Here is a 16,637-nt window from a genome sequence, read left to right on the forward strand (position 1 = left end):
GAGCTGTGTTTGGCCACATGACCAGGGCGGGGGGGGGGGAGGAAGAGAAGTGCACGCAGGAGCCTACACACACAGCCTTGGGTGACGGGGTCCTGAATTGCCCCTATAAACTGTGCTCGATTACCCCTATGAACTGTGCTTTGGAAAAGAGGGAGAGAGAGTTATTTAACACAGACATGTTGTTTTGAAAACGAGACAGAGACGAAGACTGTTCACAGGTTGTTTATACTTTCTTCAAGGACATTGCCTGCTTGTACATTTCTTACACAGAGAGAGGAAGGAGGAGTTATTGAATGACAGCTGGTATGTCATTCAGCTGGAATGACAGTACGGTAAGATAAATAGGTCAGATGATATAGACCTCAGAAACATGTTTTGGACACTGAATGAGCTTTGGGGTGCCCGCAGAAAGAGTGGGTTTTTGGAGGATCGATCAGTGGCTCTTGCAGTGTAGAGGAAAGGCAGTGACCGGTGGGGAGTTGTCCATGTGTCCACCCTTGCCTGGGTGATGGCTCTACCACAGAAACCCAGTCTACTTTCGTTGTGGTCACAGTCGGTGACTTTTAAGGGATTTCGGAGGACAACGAGAAGATCGACGGTGTCAGCTCACCTGAAGACTCAAATCTCTCCCTCTCTCTCTCTCCATCACTACTCAACTCAATACCACAAACTGAACTGAACTTTACTCATCATCATAAGACTGTATCTTTTTATCCCTTAGACTTGAAGAAGCTTGTTTTTTTAATATATATTTCCACACTTACTGATATACTTACATATGTATATAATCATTGCTAACCTGTTTGATTTATCTACATTTATATTACTGTACTGTATTGCGTAGTTACTAATAAACAGTATTAGTTAATAGCAATACTGGAGTCCAAAGTGTTTTCCATCTCTGCTGGTTCTTTATTCCCATCACGGGGTAGGTGACACTTGCAATCCACTAGTCTCGAAGGTCAGCAGAAAGAAGTTTCCAGGAATCATTTATTTACTTATTGAGATACAGCAGGGAAAAGGCCCTTCAAGCCATTCCCCCCCCCCCGCAATCCACCGATCTAACCCTGGCCCAATCACGTGACAATTTACGTCTTTGGACTGTGGGAGGAAACCTGAGCACCAGGAGGAAACCCACGCAGACGTACAAATTCCTTCCAGGCAGCGACGGGAAAGGAAAAGCCTGTAACGCCACCGTGCCGCCCTTCAAGGGACGATCAGTATCTCTGACTCTTTCCAGGAGTCCCCATGTTCCCATGATAAAGTCAGCGTGCATGGGCAAAGCAAACTGCGCAGGCGCAGCAGCCCGGTTGATGGAGGGGGGGAAGCTGGCAGTCGTGCGCATGTCCAGTGGGCGCACAGGTCCGGCAATCCCGGTGTGGTAGGAGGCAGTACGCACGCGTACCGATTGGACACCTGCCGACAATGCCGGGTGAATGCATGCGTGATGACGGCCGAGCCGGCTGCCTGCCAGGCAACCGTGCGCTTCCAGCCGCCCTGGCGCATGCGCGTTGAGCCACCCCCCCGGCGTCGGAATTCCTTTCCCTCTGGCGATCCGGCGGCAGGGATGATGTCGGAGGTCGGGATGGGTAGCGGCGGCCGTGTCGGGTTCCGACCGCTTTTGGACTGAGAAGCAGCAAGCAACAGCGGCTCGGCGACTCGATAGGTAAAGCCGGCCGATGGTGGAACCTCCGCCGCTAGGCCACATCGCCCTTCCCCCCTCCTCCCGGGATTTGGGGCCGGCCTTAAAGGTGGAACGAAACCTTGGGGAGAGAGAAAAAAACAATCGATGGATTGTCCCCAAATCCCGGCCTGGCGGCACAATTCCTCCATTGCGGGGAAATCCGCAAAGAAACCCGGGGTCACCGGGGGGCAAAGTGGAGCAACCCAGGGGGAGCTGATTGGTAGGGAGGCAATGGGATGGTCCTGGGGGGGGGGGTAGGAGAATGCAGAGGTGGGGTGGGGGTTGATGCATTTGCAGTGGAGATCCTTCCCGATGTACCGCCACGGCTTCCCGTTCTCAAACCCAGCAGGAATGCGAACCCTCCCCCCCCAGCCCACTGTGCATGGGAGGTTACCCCAAAAGGGAGGGGAATGGGAATGCAGATCCTCAAAGGGGGGAGAAGGAGTGTTTCATGAGAGGGGTGGAGTGTTTCATGAGAGGGGTGTTCCTGCTTTATTGTCTTAGCGCCATGAATCTGGAGCAGAATGCAGAGTGGGTGCATTCTCTGTGCTCCTTTCTGCCGTGTCAGGGACCCGGGCGATGTCTGTGTGGAGATCTCCCGGTGACCTCATGGGCTTCCTTTGGTGCTCCCGTTTTTCTCTATGATCTTGCACTCCTATCGTTTACCCGCTCTGCACTTTCACCTTTTTACAATGCATTGTTATCGTTTTACCTCGTTCTACCTCAATGCACTCGGTCATAGAGTCGTAGGACGGAAACAGGCCGTTTGGCCCATCTAGTTCGTGCCAAACTACTATTCATCCACCGGGACCATAGCCTGCCCATCCATGTACCTATCCAAACTTCTCTTAAACGTTGAAACCGAACCTGCATGCACCACTTGTGCTGGCAACTCGTTTCAAACTCTCAGCACCCTCTGAGAAGTTGTTCCCCTTAAACATTTCACCTTTCACCCATAACCCATAATCTCTAGTTGTCTCACTCAACCTCAGTGGAAAACGTCTGCTCACATTTTGTACGGTTTGTTTGTTTTGTGCCGTGTCCATAATTTTGTATCTCTCAATCAAATCTCCTTTCATTCTCCTACACTCTAGGGATTAAGTAATGATAGTAACAACTTTATTTTTCAAGCAGTTTTCATACAGATGATGTAGCTCAAGGTGCTTTACAATGGGCTAAAAGTAGGAACGTGAAAATAAAATAAAAACAAAAGACAAAATGATTTTAGTTAAAAGCAAGGTTAAATAAATGGGGTTTGAGCTGCCGTTTGAAAGTGTCAACAGAGTCTGTATCCCTTGTAGTTTTAGGGATTGAGTTTCAAAGTTTAAGAGCATAGTGTGAAAAGGCTTATCTGCCTCTTACCTTTTGAGGGAAATTGTGTAAGTTTAAGAGACTGGCGGAAGAAGACGTGAGAGCTAGAGCAGGAGAATAAAATGAAAATGATTCTGTGATGTATGTACTCTGTCCCAGACTTAAAAACAAGTAAAAGAACGTTAAAATCCTTCTGTAAGATACAGGAAACCAGTGCAGAGTAGCAAGCACAAGAGTGATAAGTTCCCTCATCCTGGTCTAGCAGCGATGTTCTGAATGAGTTGATGTTTGCCAATAGATTGCTTTGGAAGGCCAGTGTGAAGTGCAATGCATTGCTGTAATCTAGTCTATTCCATATAAAGGCATGAATTTGTTACATGACAAATAAACGTACTTAAAATCTCAACCAATTCAACCCTTCCCTATAACTCAGGTCTTCAAGTCCCAGCATCATCCTTGTAAATGATCTCTGCAGACTCCCAACCTTACTTTTATCTTTCTTGTCAGTAGTTGACCAGAACTGCGCACAATATTCCAAATTTGGTCACACCAATGTAACACCTGTGTAGCGTTGGTCTAATCTCATGTGAATGGTCGTCGCACTCTTTATGAGAAAATCAAATCACATAGTACTACACTAGATGCTAGTGGGCCATCAGAAGCTGTAGGTATCGAAAGGAGGCAATGAATAGAAAACACACGCTTCTGGTGGTAAGTTTTTTTTTAATATAAAAAAAAGCAAGATATACAAATTTTTTATATGAGTAAGAACAATTCAAAATTCCAGCGTTCTGTCTAGGTTCCAAATTTTAGGTATCAATCAAAAACCAAATTCCTTTTTAGTTAGAATTAGTGAGATTGATTAGAATAACCTTTATTACTTCAGTTTCTCTAACTAATTAGATCTAGTGTCATTCCCTATTTAAAGATTTATAGACTAACCTTTCCTTTTTATTTATCCCCCAGCCAGTTAAAAACTAATTGAATTCTTATTATTAAGTATTATGGTTAACTTCAGTTTCAGTTCAAGTCATTATGTCTACAAATTCAAATTCAATTTCAAAAATTATATGTCTATACAGCTTAACTCCTTCCACGACAATTCTCCAACATCACAGCTTTGAAATAAAGTAAATTAATTAGTCATTATAAATTGGCCTGTGGGGTTACATCGGTAGTTTGCTGGGTGGTGTGGCTCTGTGGGGCAGGAGGGTCTGTTCCATGCTGTATCTCTGAATAACAAATAACAGCGGGGTAGAAGCCGTGCTGGAGCCTGGTGAGACGTGCTTTCAGGCTTTTGCATCTTCTGCCTGAGGGGAGGGGAGAAGAGCGAACGTCCGGGGTGTGTGGGGTCTTCGACCACATTGGCTGCTTTACTGAGGCAGTGGGAAGACGATGGAGTGGAAGGACAGAACGTTTCGGCCCATCTGAGCTGATGCTAGCTCACAGAGCAATCCCACTTGCCCACTAATTCTCTGTGACCTGTTGCCCCTATAACCTGCCCCACACTAAAGGTGGGCAGTTGCGCCACAAGAAAGCAGCGTTCCGTGGAAAAAGACCCCCACCACGCAGGCCATACTCTGAGCCATAGGTCCCACACCCCCAGGTTCAGGAACTGGCGTGGAAAGCATTCCGCAAACGACAGACTCATTTTTAAGGATTCTACAGCTATTATTGATATTTACTTCGAAGCCTGTGCTCTCTCCTCTGGCAGGGATCCGATGAAGTTGGCGAGAGGCAATGGCTGCACTCAGTCAACAGGAGTTCTTCCGTCAGTTAACCCATGGCTGCATCCTCCCTACTGCCCAGCAGGGCCTGGAGCAGGTCTGGCAACTTCTCATCACCTGCCTGGCGTGCCGGGTCCTGTGGAGGTTAGGTGAGGCAGAGGGCAAGTGGACCCTGGCGAAGCACATCCCCGACTCCTTGATGCCTTCCCTCCCCGTCTCCATGTCCCCCTCCCTCCCCTACACCCCAACTCGTGTCTGTGAATCCCTCCCCTGCACCCCTCCCCTTGTATGTGACCCCCCTCCCTCCCATATACCCCTCCCAGTGTCGGACCCCCTCTCTCCCCTACACTCCTCCCTGTCTCCATGACCCCCTCCCTCCCCTACACCCCTCCCTGTCTTCATGACCCCCTCCCTCCCCTACACCCCTCCCTGTCTCCATGACCCCCTGCCCATCTCCGAGACCCCCCTCCCTCCTCTACATCACTTTGTGAACCTCTTCCTCCACGCTAACCCTCCCCATCTCTGTGACCCACCTCCTTCCCGGTCATCGTGGCCCCATTCCACCTTAACAGCCCTCCCCACCTCAGTGATAACTTCCCTTACCTTCACCCCTCCACATCTTTGTGACCTACACCCCTCCCAGCTCTGTGACTTCCTCTCTCCCCTACACCCCTCCCCGTCTCCATGTCCCCCCTCCCCTACACCCCTCCCCGTCTCCATATCCCCCTTCCCCTACACTCCTCCCTGTCTTCGTGACCCCTCCTCCCCATCTCTGTTACCCCTCCCTCTCCTACACCACTCCGTCTCCATGTTCCCCTCCCTCCCCTACACCCCAACTCATGTCCGTGACCCAATCCCTCCCCTATACTCCTCCCTGTCTCCATGACCCCCTCTCTTCCCTACATCCCTCTCCATCTCCATGACCCTCTGCCCATCTCCGAGACCCCCCTCCCTCCTCTACACCACTTTGTCTCTGTGAACCTCTCCCTCCACGCTAACCCTCCCCATCTCTGTGACCCACCTCCTTCCCGGTCATCGTGGCCCCCCCCCACCCTAACAGCCCTCCCCACCTCAGTGACAACTTCCCTCACCTTCACCCCCCAACATCTTTGTGACCCACTCCTTCCCTACACCCCTCCCAGCTCCCCCTGCACCCCTTCCTTCCGTACACCCCTACATGTCTCTGTGAGCCCTTCCCCATTTCTGTGACCACCTCCTCCCCTAGACTGCTCCCTGTCTCTGAAACAATATGTGCATTACCTCACAAGTGTGTCCTATTAACTGTCTTTTCTCTCTCTTCCTTACCCCCAGGTCTGCCCCCCTGGCTGAAGCACCTGAGCACGGTAGCCGGGGGTTTTTACTGTCTTTACCACTTCTTCCAGCAGCAGATGGTGTGGGTGGTGCTGCTCAGCCTGATGTGCTACACCGTGCTCTTCCTCTGTCGCCACTCGCAGCATAAAGGGGTCTTCCTGTCCGTCACCATCCTCATCTACCTGCTGCTCGGGTGAGTGGGCAGTGGTTGACTGACCTCCCCTTCTCCTCACCTCTCCGTCACCCCCCTACACCTCCCTCCGCTCCCCTCACCTCTCCATCTCTCCCCTACATCCACCCCCCTCCACTCTCCCTCTTCCCCTACACTCCCCTTGCCACTCCCTCCATTCCACCTCCTACACACTTCCACTTTCAGCCCCACCACTAACTCTCATTCCTCTGTCCCCCACCTCTCCCCCTTCTCTCCCTCTTCTCCCCTTCACTCCTCCCATCTCTCATTCACCCCTCCGCCTCACCCCCTTCTGAGGTCAAAATCCCGGAAATCCTACCCCTGACGGCACAGTGGGAGGTCCGTCCTCGCGTGACTGCGGCGCTTCGAGGGAACGGCTCGCTTCCCCTTCTCAAGGGGGGCGCAATTGAAGGGTTCATTTATTATCAAAGTATTCTTCTTCTCCGGCTAGCCGTGAAACCAAGAAAGAAAAGAAAGGCAGCATGATGACCAATGCCAAATTTCCCCCTCCCCACGCAAAAAATGAACAAAAATGGAACAGGCATATCAATCTTTCCTCCCCAGACAAAAAAATGAGCAAATTCGGAACAGGCACATCAAACCCCAAATACCCCCTCCCCACACAAGAATAACGAGAAAGATCTGGCAAAAAATACAGAGTATAAAAATGCTACAAGACTGGAAAAAATAGTCTATAGACCAAGTCCACGTCGAAAACACAGAAAACCTGAGTGACATTCTGCAGGCAGAGTGACAGGCTGTCCTCTCTCAGTAGTGTGGCAGAATGATCCTCAGCGATCAAAAGGCAGGCAGCGGGCACTTATCTTCCGCATCCACCTCAATGTTTCAATCTCCCTTGTCACTTTAACCGGTGAAATAGAGTCAAACATTGGCCTGCGCTCCGTCCCGCAGCCTGCCCGCCACGAGCTTCGCGCGGGCTACCTCTGCCTCCCCAATCCTCTCAGAGACTGCAGAATGTTGAAGCACCCAGACGTTCTCCAAGCAGCAAATCCTCACAGGCTCCCACAGTTCCAGAATCGCATTCGAGACAAGAGACAAACGTAAAGGACGTACGAGAAGTGGAATATATGGTTTCATGATCCATCCAGAAGATGTCGACTGAAGGAGCATTGTACGTGGGCTTTTTATCCCACCTCCCCAAAAGTGGCTTTGGCCGATGTGTCCTCTGTTGAACCGGCTTTCGATGGGATGCTTTGCCAGGTGTTGGTTAGAGACGGGGAGAGGGAAAAATCCTCTTCACTAAACCCTCCCTCTGAGACTGGGACTGGTTTAATATTGTCACAAGTAGATAGAGTGAAAAGCCGGTCGTACAGACTGTTCACACAGATCAGATTGTTACACAGTGAAATGAGGTAGAACAAGGTGAAACAGTAACAATACAGAGTAAAGTGTAACAGCTACAGGGAAAGTGCAATGCAGGCAGGCAATAAAGTGCAAGGTGAAGCCTGGTTTATACTTCTGCGTCGAATCTACGCCGTAGGTACCGCGTACCCTATGCTGTAGGGTGACGCGCACCTCCCTAAAAAAGTAACTCGCGCGTCGTGGTGACGCAGACTGCAACAACTCCGATTGGTCTGCTTGGTAGCATCGCATTTCCGGTTGCTTTTTCTCCGCCATGACTGTAGGCACACTGTGCATACACCGATGCAAAATAAATGGTTGGAGACGATGAACCAAATCGTCAAATCTACCTGCCGACGTCCGAAAATATTTGAAATGCATTTCCTTGTCCGTGTCTCTCATGAAGAAACTCAACACAGTGGCATAGAAACCCCACCGCCAACTAGCACTTTGGCGGTGAATTGCAGAGTGACGCAGACACACCAACACATACTCGCAATGGCGTAGAGCCAACACAGAAGTTTAAATCAGGCCTATGGCGTAGCCCGAATGCAGAAATATAAATCAGCCTTGATAGCGTGGTATGTTAGTGAGGTGAGGCCGAGAGTCCATTTTTTCATCCAAAACTCCAAAAACAATGGGATAGAAGCTGTCCTTGAGCTTGGTGGGACGTGCTATCTTCTGCCTCATGAGACGGGACAACAGGGGGTGTCCTGGTTGGATGGGGTCTTTGATCATACTGGCTGCTTGACTGAGGCAGTGAGACAAAGCAAGTCAGGAGCCGAGCCACAGACCATGCGATCCAGCCTAGCCACCAGCGAGAACTGCAGACCGGCTCCGTGGAGAGGAAGCTGGTTTCCGTGATGCTCTGAGCTGCGTCCTCAGCTCTCTGCGGTTTCTTTCAGTCACAGGTCGAGCATTTCCCGTACCGAGGGGAGGCTGGTTTCTGTGCTGCCTGGGGAGGGGGAGTGGGAGTGGGAGAGGGCGGATGTTGGTGGCTGTAACCCACATGCACTAACAGTGACGTTCTCTGCCTCTGTAGGGAGATGCACATGGTGGACACGATCAGCTGGCACAAAATGCGAGGTGAGTGCCCACGCGGTCATCGGACGGCAGCCCAGAGCGTTCCCCGTCTGAGTGCGGCTCATGAGGCCCGGCACCGGTGGGTGACTGAACCGGCCGCTCTCCGGCGCAGTTCATAGATTAGCGTAACGCTTGACGCCAGCACTCACTGATTGGGGTTCAATTCCTGCCGCCGCCTGTAAGGAGTTCGTACGCTCTCCCCGTGACTGCAGGGGTTTCCTCCAGGTGCTCTGGTTTCCTCCCACATTCCCAAGACGTACGGGTTAGGGTCAGTGAGTTGTTGACGCCGGAAGAATGGCGAAGCTTACGGGCTGCTGGCAGTGCAATCCTTGCTGGTCTGATTTGACGCAAACGATGCATATCACTCTCTGTTTCCGTTGTAACAAATAAAACTAGTCTTTCTTTTGATATCCTGATAAAGAGTCCTGGCCCGAAATTCGTATCTTTATTCCTCTCCAACTTCAAAGTAAATTTATTATCCAAGTCCCTATACGTCACCGTATACAACCCTGAGATTCATTTTCGTGAGGGCATTCACAGTAATAAACACGATAGAACCAGTTCAAAACCACGTACAGTCAATATGCAAATACCAAAAGAGTCAAAAACAAGCAATAAATATCAGCAGGAGATATAGATACTCCATAGATGGTACCCCAAAAAAAAGGTAAAGATATGCTTGAATCCTGCCACCAAACATTTCTTTACTTCCAGCCCCGGCTTCTGCCAGGATCACTCTCTCCACGATTCCCTTGTCCAATTGTCCCTCCCCACTAATCTACCTCCAGGCATCTATCCCTGCAAGCAGCCAAAGTGCCTTCACCTCCTCCCTCAGCTCTATTCAGAGCCCCAAACAGTCCTTCCAGGTGAGACAACACTTCACCTGTGAATCTGCTGGGGTCACCAATTGTGTCTGGAGCTCCCGATGCAGTCTCCTCTACATTGGTGAGGCCCGCTGTAATTTGGGGGACTGCTTCGTCGAGCACCTTCAAAAGCAGAATTTTCCAGTGGTCAAAGCATTTTAATTCCCATTCCTCTTCCCGTTTCGACATGTCAGGCCATGACCTCCTCGTGTCATGACGAGGCCACCCTTGGAGTGGAGGAACAATACTTTATATTCTCTCCGGGTAGCCTCCAACCTGATGGTATGAATATCAATTTCTCTTTCAGGTATTCAAATTCTCCCACCCCCCATTCCCCACCCTGCCTTTTAACTCTCCTCTGCTGACTGTTACCTCCCCCTGGGTCCCCTCCTCCTCCTCTTTCTCCTATGGTCCATTCTCCTGTCCTATCTTCTCTAGCCCTTTACTTTTCCTCCCCACCTCGCTTCCTCTATCACCATCCAGCTATCCTCCTTCTCCTCACCCCACCTTAATTTTTCTTCTTCTTCCCCCTTCCTTCTCAATCACGAAGAAGTGTCTCGGCCCGAAACATTGACTGTTTTATTCATTTTCCGTGGACGCTGCCTGACCTGCTGTGTTCCTCCAGCACTTTGTTTGTGTTGATTTGGATTTCCAGCACCCGCAGAATATCTTGTGTCTTTAATCTTTTCCTTTTTCATCTTTAGCCAGAGACAGTACAAGAACAGACCCTGCTGAGCACAATGCCAAATTTAGCTAATTCCCTTTTAGCCTGCACGTGATCCAAATCACTCCCATTCATGTGTTTCATACAGCCTTGCAAGCACCTCCTTCGTATCTGACTGGACCACCACTCCCAACACCCAAATGGCGTCACCCACCACTCTCTGTGAAGAACTTGTCTCACACATCATCTTTAAACTTTCCCCCTCTCACCTTAAATTAATAACCTCCATCATTTGTCATTGCCACCCAAGGGTGAAAATTTTGTCTTGTCTAACCCATCTCTACCTCCCATCATTATACAGGAACATAAGAAATAGGAGCAGGAGTCGGCCATCTGGCCCGTCGAGCCTGCCCCACCATTCAATAAGATCATGGCAGATCTGGCCATGGATTTGACTCTACCTACCTCCCTCTTCCCCATAACCCTTAATTCCCCTACTAAGCAAATATCTATCCAACCTTGTCTTGAGTATATTTATTGAGGTAGCCTCCTCTGCTTCTGGAGTAGAGAATTCCACAGACTCACCACTCTCTGGGGAAAAACAGTTCCTCCTCATCTCTGTCCTAAATCTACTCCCCTGAACCTTGAGGCTATGTCTCCTAGTTCTACTCTCACCTCCCAGTGGAAACAGCTTTCCTGCCTCTATCCTATCTATCTCTTTCATGATTTTATATTTTTGTAAGACCTCCATCTGGCCTCCCCCTCAGCCTCTGCTGCTCTGGAGAAAACAACCCAAGTTTGGCCGATCGCTCTGATACAGGAGTTTCTGTCCTTTCTGATGTCATGGCCCCGGGACCCCGAGCATTAATTGAGGGAATGTGGATCCCAGGTTAGGAACCCTTGCATTGATTGTTGAGGGGTAATGCCAGGTTCAGGAGCAGTTCAACCCTCAGGCTCTTCAACCAAAGGGGATAACTTCACTTGCCCCATCATTGAAATGTTCCCACAACCAATGGACTCGCTTTCAAGCTCCCGTTATCTCGTGTTCTTGATATTTATTGATTATTTATTTATTAATATGGTTTTTTTTTTTGTATTTGCAGTTTGCTGTCTTTTGCACATTGATTGAACGCCCAGTTGGTGCGATCTTTCATTGATTCTATTGAGGTTATTATTTTATTATGGATTTTTTGAGTATGCCTGCAGGAAAATGAATCTCAGAATTGTAAATAGTGATATGTGTGTACTTTGATAATTTTTAAACTTTAATCCAGGCAGTATCCTGGTGAACAACTCCTGCAGCCCCTCCAAAGCTTCCACACCCTTCCTATATTAGTGAGCAGACTGAGTGCAGATGAGGCCTAAGCAGAGTTTAATAAAACTGCAGCATAACTTCTTGACTCTGTAGCCCCCCGGCCACCCTCAGGGTCGCTCGGCTCGCTGTCGTCTAGGGAAACAGCCCTCGGCCCCGCCAAACCGGGTAATTAGTTTGTGTGGATGCTGTGTGATGTACCCCACCCTGCTCAAATAACAGACAATCCACCAGATACAATTAAATGATTTACAGTTTTTAGATATTACTGGAACTATATAATTAATAGAGAATAAAATAAAAAAGGAAAATAAAAGGCGCCACACTTATCAAAGTTCAATCTCTTCGTGCACAGAACAGTTGGAGCTCAAGACCCTTCTTCTTCACCCTGCGACCCCTCGGACCACCTCGACCGGCCGCCTGGGACCAACAATGGTGGTCAACCAGACGCTCCACACGAATCCGTCTCCATCTCCTCTCCTCGCCGAACGCCCTCCTCGGGGTCCGACCCCATTAGCGGACTCGCAGCACCTAGTCCATCCTCTGTCTTGCTCTCCCGCCTTCTCCCACAAAACCCCGTGCATACAAATCTTCCAGATATACCAAAGTCATAACAACTATCCCAATTGGTTCATAACATCCTTTTATCACCCCCAACCCACAACAAGCTGCTAGCGCAAAGCTTTCTCAGCGTTTAACATAACAAAGAAGCATTCCCGATTATAACATAACAAAGAAGCCATTTTAATTAGCCTCTGCAGTAGCATAAAAGACAAAACCCCCTTACAACTCTCAAACCGAATACCTCGTCTAATAAAGGCAAATGTCCTAAATACATGCCCTTTAGATTTAGACATCTCAACCCTGGGGAGAAAAAAAGCTGGCCATCGACCCAAGCTCAGCTGAAGCAGGCGGTTTATCGTAATACCGAGGCTTTGGAAGGCGTTGGTCAGACTGCACATAGAGTATTGTGAGCTATTTTGGACCCCTTATCTAAGAGAGGAGGTGTTTACTTTGGAGAGGGACCAGAGGAGGTTCATAAGAATGATTCTGGGAATGAAAGGGTTAATGTGTGCGGGGGCATTTGATGACCTTGGGGCTGCAGTCGCCGAGTGTAGAAGAGTGGGAGGGACTGTTGCTGGGACCCGAGGACCTGATTTATTAGGAAAGGTCAGGACTTTATTCTCTGGAGCGTAGAAGAATTGAGGGGAGATTTCACTGAGGTATGCTGCCAAGATCAATCATGGTCACAGATAGAAAAAAAGAATAAGAACAGAATGAAGAAGTTCTTCCCCAGCGGAAGAGCAGGTCAAAGACAGATGGAAGACCACGATCGTCCACGTCATACGACAGGACACATGATGATGAATGATGGCAGTATACAAAATTATCAGGGGTAGAGGCCGCAAATGTAAGGGTGATTGAAGAAGAATACTGAAATTAGATGAGAGTGGATGTTGAGTGGGGGAGTCCAGGATCAGAAGGCACTGCTCAGAATAGAGGGACGTCCATTTAGAACGGAGATGAGGAGAAATTTCAAATGGCAGAGGGTCGCGAATCTGGTATTCACTGTCACAAACATGTTGTGGAGGCCAAGTCATTGGGCATATTTGAAGCAGATATATTGGGTATATGTTCTAGATTTGTCGGATTTGAAAGGTTATGGAGAGAGAGCAGGAGATTGGGATTGAGAGGGATAAATGGCAGAGCAGACTCGATGGCCCGAATGGCCTAATTCTGCTCCTGTGGTCGCTGCCTCTCAATATTTTATGAACTGCTATCAGATCTCCCCTCAGCCTCCGTCACTCCAGAGAAAACAACCCAGGTTTGTCAAACCTCTCCATATAGCTCACACCCTCTCACCAAGGCAGCATGCTGGTGAACCTCTTCTGTACCCCCTCCCAAGCTTCCACAACCTTCCTGCTTCGGGGTGACCAGAACTAAGTTCAATACTCCCAAGTGCAGCCCAACCAGTGTTTCGTACACCCAGTGGCACTTTATTCGGTACAGGAGGCCTGCTGCTGTAAACTGAGTTCGTCTCTTGCCGTGTTTGGCCCAAAAACTTTCCAAAAACTTTTCTAAAACTTTCCTATCCATGTACCTGGTACGATGTCTTCTCAAAATTGTGCCCGCCTCCACCAGTGCAGTCTTTGAACCTTGCCCCCTGCCCTCTTGAGTTCACTGTGGAGCCTGGCACAGAGCCTCGTTTCCAGGAGCCTGGCGTCAGGGACGTGGCTTGCCCGACAGAAACAACCCACCATGTCTGTCCCTGCTTGTGAGCGCGAGTTCACCCCACACCCAGGGAGAACGTGGAAGCTCTGTGCTGACTCGTTCTCCCCCCTCGATCCCTGTCTTGTTCCCCCGGCCCCTGAGCCCACTCTGCACTCCGAAACCCACCCTCCTCCCCTCTCTTGCCCTGCTGTAGCTCCAGAGCTACTGTTGAAATCACTTCCCATCGGTAAAATCCCTCTCCCATCAGTAAGATACGCACCCCTGCAATAAATCGGCAACCTCTGAGGGTCGGGGTGTAGAAAAGTCCTCACTGAATTATCCCAGTGCTCTCTGCCCTGCCACAGGGGTGAGTGAGTACACAGGAGAAAGAGGAGGCAGCAGGCGCGGGGATGAGTTCAACGGGCCGAGTGTCCTCATCGGCTGACCCCGTCTGCTTCTCTCCCAGGGGCCCAGATGATTGTTGCCATGAAGGCCATCTCGCTGGGGTTCGACCTGGACAAGGGCACCGTGCCAGCGATGCCGTCTCCGGTCGAGTTCATGGGTTACATCTACTTTGTGGGCACGGTGATCTTCGGTCCCTGGATCAACTTCAGCACCTACCTGCAGTCCGTGGAGGGTCGGAGTATGGTGAGTGGAGGCAGCGGCTACCCCGCCCCCTCCCCCAGCACATGACGTCTCTCTCTCTCCCCCTCCCTCCCACAACGTCCCGTCTGCTCATGAGGTAGTGTCCATTCAGAAACCTGACTGGGGGGTAGGGGGAAGAAGCTGTTTCTGAAACATTGTGTGTGTCGTCAGGCTCCTGTACCACCTTCTTGAAGGTAGCAAGGGGAAGAGGGCACATCCCGGGTGCTGGGGAGTCCTTAATGATGGATGCCGTCGCCTTGGGGCACTGCCTTTTGAAGATGTCCTCGATGGTTGGGGGGGACGAGCCCGTGACAGAGCCGGCTGAGTTTACAATCAGCTTTTTCCGATCCTGTGCGTTGGAACCCCCAGACCAGACGGCGATGTTAGAATGCTCACCACCGTACATCCGTAGAAATTTGAAAGAGTCCCTGTTGTCTTCTCATCTGTGTGTGTGTGTGTGTGTCTTACTCTCTTCCCCCTCCCAGAGCTACTCCTGGTTCAGCAAGGTGTTGCTCAGTCTGCTGAAGAGCCTGCTCTGCCTCGTGGTCTCCACCTGCGTGGCCCCCTACCTCTTCCCCTACTTCATCCCGGTCTACGGGGACAAGCTCCTCAAACGGTGAGTGGCCACCCTTGTCCCGTCCCACCTTAAATGTGACCCAGCAGCTCCTGTCCGTCACGTCGATTACACTTCGCGATTAAAATTCATGAATCGGTGAATGGTGTTGCTAATTCTTTACTGGTTATTAGTTCTTTACCAGTAACGCTCGCCCCTTCCCTCTGCTCTCCGTCTCCCTGTTCTCTCTGTCTGTCGCACTCCCTGTCTCTGTCTGACCCCCTTCCCACCCTTGTCTCTTTCCCAATGCTTCCTCAGTAAGAAGAGTCGTAAGATGAGGTAAGCCCAGACTCGTTTCTCCCGCAGTGTCCGTGAGCGTTAATCTTTTGGGGATACAGTCACATTCTGAACTTGTAGCTTCATTGCCACTCTTGCCCCCATCCCTCCTCTCCCCTTTCCTCCCCACCACATGCCCGTTGTCAGCATTTGTTCATTGGTCTGTTGGCAGTGAACCAAACCCTTCCCCCTTCACTATGGCTGCTGTTCTATTGTTGGAGGTTTCTGGGTCTGCTGGCCTGCTCTGCATTTTCCTGTCACTGGGTGTCTGCCAAGTGCTTCTCCCCAACCCCTCCCTCAGCACAGCACTGACGCACCCATCTTTGTTGTTGGGTGGGACAGGGGGTGGGGGCTGGGTTCATCATTCATGGGACGGGGGGGGGTTATCGTTTGTGGGACAGGGACAGAGTAGAGAAGGGGTATTATGTGCGGGGCAACGTGGCGGAGTGGGATGGTGGGGGGTGCTTGGGCAGGGGGCATGTCCTACGGCTCGGCTCCTGACTTGCTTTTGTCTTCCTGCCCCCCTGCTGCCTCCCCCAGAGGATCCCTGCTGAGGTGGGTGCGTTGAATGGACCCCCCGCCCCCTGCTCTCTTTGGCCACTGCATTTGTGCCATGTCCCTCCTGCCCAAAGTGTGTTGTAATTGTAGCTGTCTCAGCCACTTTCTCCAGCAGCTCGTTCCACACATTGACCAGTCTCTGTGTAAATAACACAATTCCCCCCCTTCGGGTTCCTTTTAAATCCACCCCCCCCCCCGCAACCTGTACCCTCCAAAGATTAAAACTTTACTTCTCACATCGAAACATACAGCGAAATGCGTTGCTTGCATCACATCGAATCAGCGAGGATTGGGCTACCAGCAGCCTTGCTTCTGTCATCAACGTAGCAAACCCAGAACCCGCTAACCATAACCCGTATGTTGGGAGGAAACCCACTCAGTCCCAGGGAGAACGTGCAAACTCCCTATGGAGAGCACTGGGATTGAACCCTGATCTTCCAGCTGGCACTGTGGTGTGCCAACCACTACACCGCCAACCACTACACCACCCACCACAGTCATTGATTCCCCCAGCTCTGGGGAGAAAGACTGTGTGTGTTCACCCTGTCTGTACCCCCTGGTGATTTTATACATGTCTATAAGCTCCACCCCTCTGTCTCCAGCACTGCATGAAATAAAGTCACAGCCTGTCCAATCCTTTCAAGACTTGGCAATGTCACCCCACCAATGCCTGTCAGAATTTTGTGTTTTAAAATTTTATTTAGAGGTATAGGGTATCTACTGCCCCAGAAACCGCCGGTAACCCTGATTTAACTCTAACCTGATCCCGGGACAATTTACCATGACCAGTTAACCTACTCGGCACTGGTCGGTTAACTTTTGGACTG

At 50.3% G+C, this 16,637-nt stretch overlaps 1 protein-coding gene across 1 annotated transcript in view; it reads left to right on the top strand.

The window, feature by feature from the left end:
- The first annotated feature begins 1,510 nt into the window (after positions 1–1,510).
- Positions 1,511–16,637, top strand: part of LOC134338707 (protein-serine O-palmitoleoyltransferase porcupine-like) — a 44,386-nt gene continuing 29,259 nt past the window's right edge. The window contains exons 1-6 of the mRNA XM_063034753.1: positions 1,511–1,666; positions 4,710–4,871; positions 6,034–6,226; positions 8,628–8,671; positions 14,185–14,366; positions 14,849–14,979. Of these exons, the coding sequence (XP_062890823.1) occupies positions 4,736–4,871; positions 6,034–6,226; positions 8,628–8,671; positions 14,185–14,366; positions 14,849–14,979 (686 nt within the window). The 5' untranslated portion in view covers positions 1,511–1,666; positions 4,710–4,735. The remainder of the gene's footprint in view (positions 1,667–4,709; positions 4,872–6,033; positions 6,227–8,627; positions 8,672–14,184; positions 14,367–14,848; positions 14,980–16,637) is intronic.

Source organism: Mobula hypostoma, chromosome 28, assembly GCF_963921235.1.
Source record: "Mobula hypostoma chromosome 28, sMobHyp1.1, whole genome shotgun sequence".
NCBI lineage: Eukaryota > Metazoa > Chordata > Chondrichthyes > Myliobatiformes > Myliobatidae > Mobula > Mobula hypostoma.